The 17,808-nt window shown below is 35.5% G+C and overlaps 2 protein-coding genes across 5 annotated transcripts in view; one reads left to right on the top strand and one right to left on the bottom strand.

The window, feature by feature from the left end:
- NUP62CL (nucleoporin 62 C-terminal like) overlaps window positions 1-17,808 on the bottom strand; it is a 143,471-nt gene that overhangs the window by 79,627 nt on the left and 46,036 nt on the right. The gene's annotated exons all lie outside the window — the stretch shown is intronic.
- Window positions 1-17,808, top strand: part of DNAAF6 (dynein axonemal assembly factor 6) — a 36,590-nt gene that overhangs the window by 2,958 nt on the left and 15,824 nt on the right. For 2 of the 3 annotated variants that reach the window (XM_063703072.1, XM_063703071.1), the window contains exons 2-5: window positions 3,294-3,452; window positions 7,105-7,177; window positions 9,304-9,409; window positions 12,941-13,037. In XM_063703072.1, coding sequence (XP_063559142.1) covers window positions 3,297-3,452; window positions 7,105-7,177; window positions 9,304-9,409; window positions 12,941-13,037 — 432 coding nt within the window. In that variant the 5' untranslated portion in view covers window positions 3,294-3,296. The remainder of the gene's footprint in view (window positions 1-3,293; window positions 3,453-7,104; window positions 7,178-9,303; window positions 9,410-12,940; window positions 13,038-17,808) is intronic. The other variant, XM_055377068.2, reaches the window with a different exon arrangement.

Below are 17,808 nucleotides of genomic sequence, written 5' to 3' on the forward strand. Positions count from 1 at the left end.
GGATTACAGGCGCCCGCCATCATGCCCGGCTAATTTTTGTGTTTTTTAGTAGAGTCGGGGTATCGCCATGTTGGCCAGGCTGATCTTGAACTCCTGACGTCAGGTGATCCACCCACCTTAGCCTCCCAAAGTGCTGGGATTACAGACATGAGCCACTGCGCCCAGCCCTGCTTGGTGGTTCTTTATCACCCTGATTTTATTTACCATATATACTTAAATTAATAAAATCTATTATCTATTTGAATAGTCTGTAATTCAGAGTTTTCACTAATTTAACCTAGACTTTTCTACAATTAACTGATGTCAAAAGCCATCTTTATTGATACTGTGGAGGAGACAAATAAAATAGAAAGCATGATCCCAGCCTTACAACCAGTCTGACTTTAACTCAAGGTTACTGATGTTGCTTAAGTGCTGCGGGTCTGGAGCCAACCTGGTTGAACTTTTTCAGCCCCTGACTGGCTCCAGTGTTATGGTAATGAGCTGGTTCTGGAGTGTCAGTTGCTTTAGCTCATTGTGGCTAGTAGATGGTCCAATCATGCCTCTATTTATGAAGACCCCAAGTACTCAGGTTAATGTGGGAAAATCAAAGGCTCTGTCTGGAAAATGTTGCCATTAGCATTGGCCTAGCAAAAGAGAAGGAGAGAAAGAAAAACAAAGGGCCTAAAAAATTTATTTTCTAAATACAAATCTCAAATAAAAGACAGTAATATATTTTGTTTTCACTGAAACTCTTAAATTTTTCTTACTTTAAATTTATTCTTGGCCTATTTAAGTGACAGTGCCAGATTCAAACATTTTAGGCAGTGTGGCTCCAGAATCTTCTTTTTTATTTTTTATTGTTATTATTTTATTTATTTATTTATTTTTGAAACAGGATCTCACTCTGTCTCCCAGGCTGGAGTGCAGTGGCCCGATCTAGGCTCACTGCAACTTCCATCTCTGGGACTCAAGCAATCATACTGCCTTGGGCCCCTGAGTAGATGGGACCACAGGGGCACGCCACCGCGCCCGTCTTAATTTTTGTATTTTTTGTAGAGTCGGGGTTTCGCTATGTTGCTCAGGCTGATCTTGAACTTCTGAGCTCACGTGACCCGTGAGCTCATCTTGGCCTCTCAAAGTGTTTGTATTAACAGACGTCAGTCAGCCACCATACCCGGCCAGAATCTTCTTTTTAAAAATCGCTACACTGTACTATCCAATAAGTCAGGGCAAAAGGAAGAATACACTCCAAGGTACAAAGGCAGGAAATTATAGAGTATGTTTAATAAGCAGTTTAGTTTTTAACAGAATATGTAGGAGAATAATAGAAGGGAAGGACAGAAAATTACGTTGGGACTATATCCTGAAGGACCTTAATTGCCAGACTCAGGATGAACTTAAATGTATATCACATTTAGAAATAAAAGATAGAGCTATAAACTAACACTGCATAGTTCATTGTAGTGAAGATAGTTCCCTACAAATAGTTCTTTGTAGTTCCTAAAAAGTCCTCCTGTTTTAGTTTTTCAGCTGTGATCCACTTGTGTCAAATGAATTTTAATAAATGTTTTTTAATAAAGTTGAATAAGTTATTCTTAATATGTTAGACTTCTTAAAAAGCTAGTAGAATCTTCCTTTCCACTGAATTTTGAATGTTTTTTTCTAAAAATTCACAAACTGTTTTTCTCTTTTGATACTTTGAACCATTTAACTAGTTAGTCACAAAATATTTGGGATTCTTTTGTTTATCAAAATACAATATCAACAAACTTGTCATGATTTATTTATTTATTTTTGTTGTCATGATTTATTAATTTGTGTTTACAGATTATTACATTTGATATGGTAAAAATATTTTGGCTAAAGTGGTAATTTTATTATTATATTTCTATTTTAATTGAGCTATAGTGCAAATCTATGGCATTTTATTCCAGCATAATTTGGAAGTCCAATTGTACTTTAAGAAGTCTAACTCCTAATATGCTTCAGATATATAAAGTGTTACTAAGAATTATTGTGAATAATTTAACAAAAACAAGTGTACATATTCCAAGGAGGACCATCCCCTTCGAAGTAGTCACTTTAGGAGACTAATCTATTTACTCTAATGTTGTTGTTATTGCTAAAATTGCTTTTGAAACTTCTGTTTTAGAATCACCTTGAGGCATGTAGCACATTCTTTTGAATATCCTCAAAGAAGAAAATCTTCATATTTTGAAAGTAGACATGATATCTAAATATATCTAGAAATCACTTGGCGACAAATCTGATGTGTAATCAAACCAAATGATACCATAATGATACCTATTTTCTTGGTGATACATATGAATGCAATTCCAAATAAAAAGAAAAATCCCAAAATATTTTGAGCATTGATAGCATAATTTACATCAGTGTATAACCTTCCAAATGACTATTTTGAAATATAACATTCAAATGAATTTAGTCATGCTTCATTTGGTATTAATCAACTGCTGACTATGTGCCAGCTGCAGTTATTAAAGACACTAAATCTACAGGTATAGCTTCCCACTGCTCACACTGGCCTGCTTCCCACCTAATGAGAACCAGGCCAGAGTTCCTTTCCAAATAACTGGTAGGGATTAGAATTAATCTGGTTTTTCTAAATCCAGTATCCAATGTACCAAAGGAACCATAACATTCCTTCATAACCTCCACTGTGGGTACCTAGGTGACATGAGAAAGCCACCGATGCAGTGCCTGGTTTGTTTTCTCTTTTCCAGCTGGAACTTTGAGCCCTATTCTGCCCTATTCTGAACCTTCATCTCTAGCAGTCAACTTGTGCACAATCCTCAAGAACTGTACCCCACCTTCTATAGGCCAGCGTCCTTCTTCACCCCAAATAGGTCTCCCTGTAACCATGACTTCAACCTTTCTGCCCTGAAGCACTGCTCATGTCTAAAAAATATGTTCCCAAATGATGATACATAATGTATCATACACTTTTTCTAGAGGTAGGGCTTAAGAATCTGCATTTTAAAGCAACTCCCCCAAGTGATTATTAAGCACATTAAAACCCGAGAACCACTATACTAGGTGCTCAATAAGTGCTTGTTAGCTTGAGTATGACATTTTAGTAAAGCAGGCTGAATGTTTGAGTTTACTTGGTGCTCCAGGTCTGTGAGTTAGCAAAATACATATATTTGAAGGAGTTTAAAAGGATTTCCAAGGAAGTATAAGAACCAATGGAGTGATCCAGGGAAAGAAGGGAGATATGACAATAAAACATCTTCATGTCTTAAATAAAACAGAAAAGTAAAATACCTCTTTCTGATTATCTTTTTCTTCAGATAATGGAATCTGAAAATATGGATTCTGAAAATATGAAGACAGAAAATATGGAATCTCAAAATGTAGACTTTGAGAGTGTTTCTTCAGTTACAGCTCTGGAAGCCCTCTCTAAGCTACTTAATCCTGAAGAAGAGGATGATTCTGACTATGGACAGGTGGTCATATACTTAACAGTTGAATTAGTTTTGTTCATGGGAAGTTGTGGAACTCTATTTGAATAACCTGTTCCCACCTAGCTGTGGGAACAGAGCTGTGTCATTTGATACATTCACAGGAAGCTACAAGGCTGATTATGCATGACAATGTAACCTGTAGTACATTTCTAGCAAAGATAATTATATTTTTCTAAACCACCTGAACACTGAATAGGAAAATAGTTCTGTAACTGTGGTAGCAATAGCCACATTTCAAAACGTTGTCATTTATATTTATAGCCAAAGAATGCTTGACAACCATTGCAGAGTGGTAGCCAGGATTGTTTAAGCCCAGACAATATTTCTATAAAACAAATATTTTCAGTTATACAGTATTAATTGGACCACCAAGTACCAGTCCCTTAATTTTTTAATTTGTCTACACATTAACGCAGAAAAGAAAGTTTTTGAGCCAAATAATAGAGCAAACTAGTTTCAGCCTACCAAAATTGGCTTCCCAGTAATGCACAAATAAAGTTGTGGAGTCTAATTAGTTGAGTAGCACTTGGGGTCAAGATAGGTAATGCCAGCAAGGCTTGCAGTAGCAAGATGGGCTTCATTTTGGGTAGAAGAGTTCATTGAACTGATCTTTGACCACTCCAAGGTTACTGCCAGTATTCCCAGAACAATTAAAACACTTTTAAAACTCCCTGCTCTCCATTCTCCTATTTCTTAACTATCAGTGAGCCTTGGCTATCAGACTGCCTATGATAGGGCAAACAAAATTTGGGGCAAAAAAATCCCATATCATAACAGAATCTGTCAATTTGCATAAAATTATTTTACTGAAGTGTTTTGTTATATGACCAATTTATCATGAATAAATCATCTTTCACAAATGTACATACCAATTTACTCCTCCCAAAATTTATTGTTGCCACAATGTGGAGAAAAAAGCAAGCTATGAACAGGCAGCAAATTCAGTGGCTCAGATTGACACTGAACTGAGCTACCACCCTAAGGAAGAGCTTAGGTGGAATAGGGCAGAATAAATAAGATGTGAAACGGGAATAACATTTGTAGAAGAACTGAGTCAGCTTGGAGCCAGGATCAGGAACCAGGAAGTTTTAGTCAGGGAAAAGTCTTAGTAGAGGCTAAACAAAGAAACATCAGGATGTTAATGACAGCATTAGCTATGCACAACAAACAGGATACAGGAGAAAAAGTTAGGAACAATGTATCAATGAAGTTGGGAAGGCAAGCTCATTTTTGCTACCTTAGTTGAGTAGCAGAATAATAATTTTCTGGAGCCTACATCCTAGGAAAGGTAAGGTTATGCCATATAGAAAAAGTATATCATGTATTTGTGAAACAGTGACCTTGAATATAGTGAAGTGGAACTTGTAACTGGGACAGATTCAAATATAAGGATTTACCCTGGTTACAGAGCCTATTCCATTTGGTGTTTATGGCTGGAGGTGTTTATTTGCATCTAGAGGTGTTTCTAGGAGGAAAGATGAGTGCTTATGAGAATAGACTAACATAATATTACTGAGTTGTACAGTTTATAAAGGAAAATTACTATAATAATGTATGATTCTGTATATCTGGGTTATAAACAATTTTGAGATAATTGGTCATTCAGACACCACAGTACAGATATCATTAGAGGACATACAGTATCAGAACAGTGGGAGAATAATTAATGTTTCTAATGAACTATTACATTTTCCAGGAGAGAAACTGCTTTTCATTTTTTAACATGTATTAATCTTGGGAACTGTGGGATGATTACAAGAGTGATGTGTTTTTGAAAATATGCTCTCTGAAAACAGCAAGAGAACAGTTGCATACACATTGCTTCATTTACACTATCCCTTTTCTATATGACTTGTTAAGAATCTGGGAGATTGGGGAGAGAGTGTGTCTGTCATTTTTCAAAGCCATGAGGGGATATTAAGGCCTGTGGGAAATAAGGTTCACTGCTCTTCACAGACATTATAACGAGGATGTTCTGTCTTACATATTACAAAGTGGCATGAATTGCAATGATAAATTGCTCAGATAATTGGCTGTAGATTCATGGTAAAGGCTCAAATGATGTTCTAATAGAAAACAATTGCCAGATGGTTTTTAATGTTTTTATGATCCCATTCCATCTTTTAACTTGAAAATTTTATTTTTAATCATTTATTTTCATTAAATTAATAAATTGAAACTCCCATGTGTTCTGAGCCAATCACTGTCCATGGAGAGTATACCAATTTTTGTCAAGAATGTCCAAGGTTTTACTTCTACTGCTTTTAATTTTCTGTGGAAGGCAGCACTCAACTAAACAAGAGGCCCTCATGTTCTGAGAAATGCTTTACTCTGACTATTAGTGTTCTGATGATAAATAATTTAAGAAAAGTACTACACATTTACATGACATTAGTGATTAAAAAGAGGGAAAAAATATCCCAAATATTATCTTGGGATTTTCACATAAAAATGCCTGTAATGCCTTAACCGCAGACAGAGCACTTTTGAAACACCTTTTGGAAAGGAATAGTTACTGTCTCAGACACTGCTGAGAGATTATAGATTAATTTCTGATTTATAACTGTTAGAATAGTTTCACATAATAAAGACCCACGTGAGCTGTTCCATCAGCTTTCAAGGACAGACACTACTCTCCTTGCCCAAACAAGACATTCTAACTTTTGTACCTGTCTAAAGTCTTAGGAGATGAGGACAGGGGCCTGAGAAAAGAGAGATAGAGGTGCTAGTTGGCCAGTAGGCAAGGAGATAAGAATTTTTTGACTGCCAGCAGTGGAGTGAGTTGGAGCTGCAGGGTCTGTCATCAGCAAAAAACAATTGGTAAGAAATTGGGATTTTCTTGAAATATCAAAGAATCCCTGAGACAGGCCAATGAGGTGGTGTCGCTATAACAATAGTGTAATATGTGTTATACTTAGTTGAAAAAAATGAAGATTGCTTGTATTGGTGAGTCAGGGCAAGTCCTTTGGGGATGTGTATGCTTGTGCAGAAGATGGAAAAATAAACTTATGAAGTTATGAAGACTGAAGTACATCAGCATGTATTAGAGACTATTAATTTGTGGTTGCTGTTTAAATCCACTAGTTCAGTGTCATGAGGCGGTGGGACAGGGAAGTGTTTCATACCTATATTGGAAAAAAGTAAAAGCAGTTATCAGGGCTTTTGAATGATTAATCTGAAGTCTGAATACTTAGCTTCTGCTTAGTGTTAGTTTTTATTTCTATAAAACTTTCACATACTCTGTCCTCCATCTGACTACAACCAGACACTGCTAAACCCCAAAAGTGTCAATGCCTTTATACTAATACTTGGTTCTAACCTTCATAGAGATGAATGTGGCTCATTCCTCTATCCCCAGGGATACATGATTCACTGAGCTGGAACTAGGGTTTTAGCCTGACCAAAGATCAATTCTGCTCTTGAGTCTATTAAACCAAACACTTTTTGAAAGAACAAGGAAAGCATATTCGAATAGTACTTGACATCTGTCTTTCTGTTTTATAACAATGATGGGTAATTAAAGTGGAAAGCTCCATGAGTTTTTTTGATGGAAATCCTATCAAATTTGAAGTATCACTAGTCATATAGGTTATACAAGTATTAATTATAGAATATTGAACTTTTTCTCCTCCCTCAGACAAATGGTTTATCTACTATTGGAGCCATGGGTCCTGGGAATATTGGACCACCCCAAATAGAAGAGCTCAAAGGTAAGTTATTTAACAAAGCAATATAGATCAATATAATCTTTTCCCTGGTAGAGAAATTATAGGGAGAGTAATAAGTACTAATACTAGTATTTATTAAGATGAACTAAATAACAATGTATTGTATACTTGGAAATTGCTAAGATAGTAGATTTTAAGTATTCTCATCACAAGTAAATGATAAGTAGGTGAGGTAATCCATATGTTAATCAGCTTGAGTTAGTCATCCACTATGTATACATATTTCAGAACATCATATGGTATATCATAAATATATACAATTTTTATTTGTTCATTAAAAATGGAGAAATGAATAAATAATTTTTAAAAAGAAAAAAGATGAACTAAAATAATCATGGAAATGATGAATAGCCATTTACATATAAAGATGCTGTTTTTACTCTACCACTGCAGGTAAATAGTTTTTCTAATAATGGAAATATATTTGCCTTGAATTATCCACATTCCTTGCATATTTTCTGAGATAGAAGACCAAGAAAGTTACGTGTGGTTAGATCATTTTTTATTTCTTAGGGTCTATTTACCAAGATGCTTAGCTTCTTTACCTTCTACCTTCCTATATTCTAGCAATTTCATGGAATTCATTCATTGAATTGTTTAATAAATATTTATTGATAACCTATTATGTATCAGGCAGTATGACCATCTCTGATACTACAATGCAGATCAAAACAGAAAAAGTCCCTGTTCTGATTGAGCTAATAGACTTTTGGAGAAGACAATAAAACAAATAACTACACAATTTTATCTTACATTAAGAGGCTTATACATTAACATCTTTGAGTTTACTTATTTTAAAAGTCCAATAAATAAGGCTAAATAATATTTTTACATTTCCCCAGCATTTTGAGCTATACATTTTTACGGAGTTGAACATTTTACAAATCTTTAAAAATATAAAAGGCTCTAATTCTGTTGGTCATGATCACCATTAACCAGAGGATAGGAAGGGAGAGGAAGTGAATTTCATTCATCAATTTAGTTAATTGCAAAAGATTAATCTGGACAAATGTTTAAAATAATGGCTAAAATGAGGTCTAAGGATGGTTTTAAAATTTCAGTTATTATTGCTATACATACTCAAGAGGCTATTTGCCTTACTCAAGAGATATTCGCTCCATGGCAGTCTAGTTCACATTTCATGTATTTCTGTGCTGCCTGTATTTCTGATAATGTAGGTCTAATAATCTTTAAATTCTGAAGGCAATGATTCATATGTAAAATGTTATATATAAATCTGTAGTTAGGCTTTACAAAGCCCGTGCTAGATAGAAGCTGATCATTTCAAAAGAATTGCCAGAATTGAAAACCTAACAATCGGGTGCATTTCTGGGAATGCTTAAAATGACTCAAAGCAGTGTTCTGCACCTAATGCAGGCCTCCACCGGATGCTACAATAGTTAAAACAAATGTGAGCTGGGTTTTTGCATGCCTACTGGAGCCTATCCATTTTTAAACATTTAAAGATGACATGCAGAAACCCAACCTCATGCTCAGCTCTGCATGAGGAAAATGCTGGACTAAAAAATGATCATTGTATCCACTGCTTTCAGTTTCTTTAATTGATAGTATTATTTTGAGAATTATGTCATGCTTGCATGGAAAAGATATCAAAGCGTTTTTATATAGTAAAAACAATGCAAGATAAGACATTTCTCTCCACATCAGATTGATTGTAGTTGTGATTTTTTCTTTTATATAAAAATATTTTTAAATATAATCCTATTTATGTTTCTGGAAAAATGTATAATATTTCTTTGCATATGTATATGGAGAGAGAGAGAGAGAGAGACTGGAATGATACACAACAGAATACTAACATTGATTATCTCCAGGCAGTTGGATTGTAGATTATTTTCTTCTTTTTGTTTATGTTTTTGCCAAATTCTCTACAGTTGTTATTAAAATTCTACAATGTATTGGTTCTGTATTGATAGAAACATTTAGTCAGTAGTTACCAATTTAGTTTGTTTTGATCAAAAAAAAAAGCTAGCGATTACAAATAATGTTTTATTTCAATGATCCCAAACTGAGTGTGAAGAAGAACAGGAGCAATTTAGAGAAGGAAAAAAGCATGAGCTTCAGCTTTATCTTCCCTTTCTTCACAGTCATCCCTGAAACCAGCGAGGAAAATAACAAGGACATCTGGAATTCAGAAGAGATTCCAGAAGGAGCAGAATATGATGATATGTGGGATGTTAGAGAAATCCCAGAGTAAGTCAAATGAAGCCAGGAATGTCTTTAGGAGTTTAAGTTAGCCGTGTCATCTGATAACATTTTATTTTTTACAAGATTCATAAAGTAACATACCACATAAAAGATAAAACTACAGTGACACACGGAAGGCATGTGTAATTGATTATTTTTTTCCTTCTAGAGCAGAAACAAATAATAAAGCATAACACCTTCCTTTCAGTTATTATCTAGCAAAAATGAAAAATATAGTCATTTCCATTATAAATTTATATTTAATGTCAGTTTGTTGTATAATGTGGAACTAGCAGTTGGAGAAAGCCAGCCCATTAAATTGCAAGCATTCATACAAACTAAATTAAAATGCCATGTTTATTTGTCAAGCACTTGCTTTTAATTACTCAATGTTCCACAATTTCAGTAAAAGGCTATGTTCTGTCTCCAATGATCAATTATTACCCAGACTTGTTTACTAGATATTCTAAGATTATATTTAGTGTTCAGTGTATTTTGCAAGCAGGGTTCAAGACTTGCTTTGTAGCCTTTTCAATACAATTAAGTTGTAAATATGAAATTTAGAATTATTATAAAAAGCCTTTTATTCTGATTTTAAAAGCACTCATACTTTTAAGAACCTTAAAATATATTTATATACATAGATGAAATTATTGGTCAAATAGACTAAGCTTTACATATGTGTATTTTGAAATAAAATTTGGATTGACTATTTAGAATAGCAGGAAAAATAAAGCCACCACTTACTAAATTATAATGTACTATATAAATTCTTAAAGACTTCTATGGCAAGTGATCTGACAACTTTTCTAATACTGAATACAAAACTATCCAGTATTTTTTTTTTTTTTTGAGACAGAGTCTTGCTCTGTCGCCCAGGCTGGAGTGCAGTGGCACAATCTCTGCTCACTGCAACCTGCGCCCCTCCTGGGTTCAAGCAATTCTCCTGTCTCAGCCTCCCATGTAGCTGGAACTACAGGCACCTGCCACCATGCCCAGCTAATTTTTGTATTTTTAGTAGAGACGGGGTTTCATCATGTTGGCCAGGCTGGTCTGGAACTCCTGACCTCAGGCAATCCGCCCGCCTCAGCCTCCCAAAGTGCTAAGATTACAGGCATGAGCCACTGCACCCAGCCAAAATTGTCCAGTATAAAACAAGCAAATAAACAAAAACTCCATGCTTCTGCCTTCTACATAAGTTCTGAAAACAGAAGCAGTGGGAGACTGCAGACAATTAACTAGAAAGAAGTATCCAGCTTTCAAATAAACAATGTCAAGACCATAAACCTCATAAAAAATCAAAGGAGATTTTAAAACATTTCTTAGAGAACGAAGAGAGTAAATTTGAAGTTATGTTTATATAGTGTCCACGTATCATATGAAAAGTAATAATTAAGTCACTTATTTGTCATATTGTCTAACGAATGTCAAATATCCATATGCAGCAAACTTCAAATTTGAGTAATTTTTCCCTTTTCATCCTGATGTTTGATGTTAGGTAGATAGAACATCCATGAAAGCTTTAAATGAATAATAACTTCAGGTTATTATGAGGAAAATTGCTTTATAAGATTTTAAAAATCTTCATCTTCTACCTTATGAAAATACATTTCAACATTTCTCAATGGATACAGAGGAAAATAGGTAAAGAATATGAACAGGCAGTTCAAAAAAGAAGAATCACAAGTGGCCAAGTAAAAGAATAACAAGGAGCTGAGCTAAGGCACTGGCCTTGGGGAGAAGTATGAGGGTCTTTATTTGAGTGAGTTTTGGATGAAGAGTTGGTATTTGGTTAGATAAAATGGATGAGAGGAGAGCGTCAAAGATGATGCTGAAGTTATTAGCTTGGGTGACTGAGGAAATGATAATGCCATTAACTTTGATAGGAATTATAGGTTAAGAAGAAGCAGTGAGTTTGTTTTTGTTTTCTTTCTTTCTCCCTTTCTTTCTTTCTTTCTTTCTTTCTTTCTTTCTTTCTTTCTTTCTTTCTTTCTTTCTTTCTTTCTTCCTTTTTTCTGAGACAGAGTCTTGCTCTGTCGCTCAGGCTGGAGTGCAGTGGTGTGATCTCGGCTCACTGCAACCTCCGCCTTCCAGGTTCAAGCGATTCTCCTGCCTCAGCCTCGCAAGTAGCTGAGACTACAGGTGCATGCCACCAGGCCTGGCTAATGTTTTTTGTGTTTTTTGTAGAGACGAGGTTTCACCAAGTTGGCCAGGCTGGTCCTGAACTCCTGGCCTCAAGCAGTCCACCTGCCTCAGCCTCCCAAAGTGCTGGGATTACAGGCGTGAGCCACAGTGCCCAACCAAATTTGTTTTTTTTCTTCGCCAACCACCGCCCCCCCCGGCCCCGCCCATTGTTCACTGCAGCCTCAACCTCCCGGGCTCAAGCAATTCTCCCACCTTACTCTCCCAAGTAGCTGGGACTACAGGTGGATAAGAGCAGGAGCTTGAGCAAATCCATTAGGAGTAATGAACATATAGATCAATCCTCTGTTTGTTTTAACCTGGCTTCACCTTCATAAATAATTGGTAGATGTTATAGCCTATTAAGAGAAAAGTGCCCCATAGCAAATTGCTGCTTATTGTTAGCCATGTTCAAACTCAGAGAAATCCCTTTTTTATTTTTGGGCATTCCTATTGGCAAATGGTCAGAAGTTCAATCAAGTCCTTTAGTCTTACTATCCAGAGATCTACAATTTCTTCATTAAGGTAGCATTAAGCATAATAATAATAATAATAATTTGTAAATATTTGTTTCATTCTATCTGAAGAGATGGGGTACCTTGTGGTGGGTGCTTCTATAAACCATTGTATTCCTGGAGGCCCAAATTTGGAGGGAGGAATGATTTGTGAATTGTCATGTGTGGGGTGAAATATCAGGAAAACCTTTCATTACACTCAGAATTCTGTAAGACTAGATTCTAAGCACTATAGTGTAGCTGTGCTGACTACATTACCAGTGTTTCTATTGTAGAATTTTAGCTGTGGAGATCATTCAGTTCAAACTCACCCCTCCCTCCCATAAATCATACAAATGTAGAAACTGAGACCCCATGAGTTTGTGACTTGACCAAGGTCCACAGTTAATGACAGAAACAGTACTAAACCTGAATTTTCTCCTCTGCTCTGTGGTTTAAACTTGGCAGAGGAAGGTTTCTATCAATCCCTAGGTTATGGACTCAGTATTTTTCTGAGCTATTGTTTTTCAGGAACAGACTTTCCTTTTTTTTTCTTCTGCTTTTAATCTTACTAGAATCTTATTACAAGTTCCCTCAATCTATTTTATTTGTCTAGCTCTGAAACAGTTAAAGCTTTATTTTAGAAAATAATAGCAATCCTGCCTTTCAGTGTTTATTTTGACCACATTTCTAGACTTCTTTTCCTTTATGTTCTATTATATGCCTGAAGACCTGCAAGCACTTTATTTGTTTAGTCCTTTTATTTTATCTAATAGCATATCCTCATAAGTTACTAGTTTTCTTTTCTGTGACAGGAAATTGCTCTTTCATCTGAGTCCCTATAATCATTGATTTTTTTCAGGTATGAGATTATATTCAGACAGCAGGTGGGAACTGAAGATATATTTTTAGGGTTGTCAAAAAAGGACTCCTCAACAGGTTGTTGCAGTGAACTAGTGGTAAGCCTCTCCTCCCCTTCTTCATTTTCTATACAACCATTGTAGCTAAATTGACTGACTATTATATACATAATATTGTAGGCAAGATTGTAAACTCTTTAAAAATCGTGGTTGCTATGTTTCACGTACTAGGGTAATAATGGGATAGACAGTTTAAAATTGTTAACTTGTACAAAATAAACTAAGTTTACACATTTGGATGAGATTTACAAATAAACATAATGGAATCATATGACACAATACACAATTTCTATTTTTATTCCTATTAAAACTTCCCAATTGGATTGGACTGGATTTTCTTCCATCCTAGTTCCGTCCCATGCATGCCAACTGATTGGTTATTAACTTATGATGAATTGACAGACAATCAGAATGAAATATCTCCTTCCCTGCATCTGTCTTATCTCTTATTTCTGTATTTCTCATAATGACTCAGCTTACAATGTGGGACTTAAAAAGGGATTTTCTTAATTTTGGGATCTGACTTCTGATTAAAAACACTAAGAAAGACATCTAAAATGTTACTTTGCTTTCTTATCTGAATGACGCTACAGAATGTTGGAGAGCATCCTTACCAGGTCACTGTTTCTGTATAACAGTTGTGGCAATACCAACAATATCAATGATACCACCTTACTTTTGCTTATTTCATCCTGATAATGACCTTGTTGAAAAATCTGGGCCTAACCCAGAGTGTGGAATTTGATTCATTTTAGCAACATTAACAAGTAATTCTTGTGTTAAAATTTTATTTTTTGAGATCGGGAACTTTGCTTCTATTTTTTTTCCTCCTTTCTTACAATACATTATAGAATACCATGGTGCCCATGGGAGATGTGTAATATTTTTTCCTTAAGCAAATGATAAATGGAATTTCTCTTTTGCATGAACTTCAGGTTTTCTCTTATTAGCAAAATCTACGACATTCAATTCAATCAAGTAACATAATGGGAATAGTGGCTTTAAGTACCTCAGGAGATTTTTCAAACTCTAATGAGTTACGCTTTCAAGTAATCTTGAAGTAATTAGCTCCCAGGGTTTTACCAGTAATATTCAAATTCCTCTCTCTTAAATTATTGTAAAATTGTGTTTTTGATGTGTAGTGTTGGGGATTGCTCTAAATTCTGGAGGAATTCTAGGCCCTAAATAAATAAAACTGTTGCAAGCCTTACAGTTTATCTCATGCAAAAATTGCCACTAGTTTTAATAATAAAGGTATCCTGAATGAAGAATCTTGGAAACTAAATCATACCTCATAATAGGAATATATGGTTTATCTAAAACTCAATAAGTATATACAGAAGACTTGATATTTCTCTCAAATGAATTTATAATCAACTGGGGAGACAAAACTAACATAAATGAACCAATTTTATTATTAAGAATTAAACTCAGTGTAAACAATTATAAGTCGACTAGAAGTTCAGAAGGTTGGGATAAGTCATGGACACCACTGAAAGGCAGCAGCAAATAACACATTTGTTGATACTGTGGCACTTTGTCACGTGTATACTGTTCCTTTTCTCTTTCTTTCCTTTATTTCTCTTTGTTTCTTCATTTATTACATCTTTAAATACTTAGTGAATGTTACTACATACCAGGGACTGTCCTAAGTACTAGAGATACAAAAATAAATGATAAACAATCAATTGTCCTCAAGGAATTTACAGTAAAGGAGATTGACACCTAATAAATCACTGCAGTTCAGTATGGTAAGTACATATTTAGAGGCAAACACCATGAACAGAATGATGGTTACCAGAGACTGGGAAGAGCAGTGGGCAGTGGGAGTTGGAAATGTGGGGATGGTTAATGGGTACAAAAATATAGTTAGATACAATAAATACGATCTAGTATTTGATAGTACAACAGAAGGATAACAGTCAGCAATAATTTGTTGTACATTTTAGAGTAACTGAGGGAGTACAATTGGAATGTTCATAACACAAAGAAATGATGAATGATTTAGGTGATACAAACCCACCCCATTTACCCTGATGTAATTATTATACACTGTATGCCTGTATCAAAATATCTCATGCACCCCATAAATATATTTTCCTATTATGTACCCATAAAAATTAAAGATAGAAAAATAAAGACATATATCAGGTACATAGTGACATAAAGCAGGAAGAGATCAACTTGAAGTGGATAATATTCCTACAGTGGACAACATTCTAAGAAGGGCATTCCAAGCAGAAGTAAGAGCACGTGGAAAGGTATCCAGGCATGAAATAGCATGGCATATTTGAGTAAACAGAGAATATAACAAGAATAAAGAGTAAGTGTCGGTAATAATGGACTAGTAAGCTGACTCTCAAAAAAGATAAAAGCTTGTAGCTTTTATTTGTAGCTTGAATGTTATCCTGTAGGCATACTAATGATGACATCCACTATCATTGCTTACTCCACTGACAAGTCTCAGAGTAAATAGGTTGTTGAGCCCATCTCAAGTATTTCTTGCTCAAATGTATATGCTTATCATTCTTCTTGATAATACGGTGTTTCCTTGAATCTAAGACATCATAAAATTGTAAATGTGCCATTTATTTAACAATAACAATGTTTCAGAGGAAAATAGATATAATACCATATTATACCACCATTGATTGTGCAGTTCGTCTCAATATCAGAAACATTAAACTGTGGGGAAAATTGTACCTGAGAATTGCCTAAATATGTTATTTGTGTCCTGGACCTGGTCTATATGTAACAATCCAATCCAAAAACTTTAAGAAAAAATCCTTACTTAAACCGAGTAAGGCAATAGGAATACAATCTGTTTACGTACAAGAAGTGATTTGGGGTTTAAAAATTCACAAGGACCATCCTTTCCTTTACCCTCCCCAGACTCCAAATAAGAAAGCAAGATTTATGAATCCTAAATCAAAGCAATGGTCCTAAACAAAATTATGAATTAGGAATGTCTTCAGCAAACCCTTCGAACCTCAAACCCAAAGAGCCCCATTAACCAAACACTCCCTGCCCTATTGTTATGCTCTGCAACTGCTTTACTCCTGAGTTTGTAGCCACCAAGTTTCCCTTGCCTTAATCTATACTTATGTATTTTAGAGCTAGAGCTAGCCAGTGGTCTACAGGTTTGTTTTGTTTTGTTTCTAGCTCTCAAGCTTTTTTTTTCCAAATAAAATTCTATGAGTAAGCCCAGTGTAATAAACATAAAAAGTACCACTGCCTTGTTTAAGAAGGTACTATCACCCATGAGGCAGCTCTTAGGAGAATGGCTGAGGCTCCTTGGAACACAGTTTGAAAGATGCTGATCTAATTTCTCATCCTGATATTACAGTTGATAAACTAAGGTTAGGCTTACAAGGTTTCAAATACTCATATACATTAATGGAAGAATAATAAGAAATCTAGAGGGCTTCTTTTTCCTTGGTGACATATATGCTTTTCTTTAAACCCCACGAGTGGAAGGCCCTAGCTTATTTCATTTTGTTTTGGTTGTTTGTTTTTCTTTTTATCCTCTAGCTATATTCTCCATCCCTCTCCCCAAAGCTCTCACTGTAATGGGTGTGATATTAGGTTGGTGCAAAAGTAATTGCAGTTTTGCTATTACTGACTACTGGTTATTGCCAGACTGACTGAAGTACTGGACCTCTTGGGTGCCAGTTGAGGAGTATGGAAAAAGGAACTATAGGTACAAAAATATGTAGCAAGATACCCTAATTCTCCATAGGATTATTTGTGGCAGGAAATAGGATGGGTGTATTGGAAAAATAGGTCAGCAGATTCTCATTTTCACCCATGGTGCCAAAATCCAAAAATGAATGGGCCTAGGGTTATTGGTATTCTGCCAAATTACCCTTTGTTTGTTCTAGGAGAGGGGAAAGGCAGCTTGCAGATAGCTTGATGCTCTTTGACCTAGAATGAACACATATTTTGATGTTTTACTTTGATAGATCTATATTGATAAGGCGACATTCTGATATGACCCAAGAAACAAGCCACTAAGCCTATTTTTTCCCAACATCACCTCCTCCCTAGGATATGATTCTTCCCCCATCTTTAAATCTCACTGAGAATGGGATGAGAGTCAGGGATGGGATAGAAGTCAGTCACCATCTGGCAGGCAGACACAACCAGGAGTCACATGTTTATCATACATATTTATCTCAGAAAGTGCTATCAATCATTTTGAGCAAAGTATTTGCTCATCCTCTAAGAATTCACTTGCTTCCTGAATGGTCTGCTCTTCAAATCCTGATTTCTTTCTTAAGGTTAAAACAGTTATATTTATTTACTTTTTTATTTTTTATTTTTTATTTTTTGAGACAGAGGCTCACTTTGTTACCCAGGCTGGAGTGCAGCCTCAACTCACTATAGCCTCGGCCTCCCAGATTCAAACAATTCTCCTGATTCAGCCTCCCGAGTAGCTGGGATTCCAAGCATTTACCACCAAGCCCGGCTAATTTTTGTATTTTTAGTAGAGATGGGGTTTCACCATGTTGGCCAGGCTGGTCTCAAACTCCTGACCTCAGGTGATCCACCTGTCGGCCTCCCAAAGTGCTGGGATTACAGCCGTGAGGCACCGTGCCTGGCCTATATTTGTTTACTTTTAATGAAAAAATGTATTTGGCTGCTTGATAATGAAATAGATTTTGTTCTCCATTCTATTCCACTCTAGAGGATGGACCTAGTTTTTTTTTTGGTAGGCTTCCTGATTATGTTAACCTTGTTTGATTGGTTGTATACCAGACCATGTGGCAGAGGGAAGGATATTTGATCTGTATTATGATTCCTTATTGTC

The sequence above is a fragment of the Gorilla gorilla genome, chromosome X (genome assembly GCF_029281585.2).
Source record: "Gorilla gorilla gorilla isolate KB3781 chromosome X, NHGRI_mGorGor1-v2.1_pri, whole genome shotgun sequence".
Classification (NCBI taxonomy): domain Eukaryota; kingdom Metazoa; phylum Chordata; class Mammalia; order Primates; family Hominidae; genus Gorilla; species Gorilla gorilla.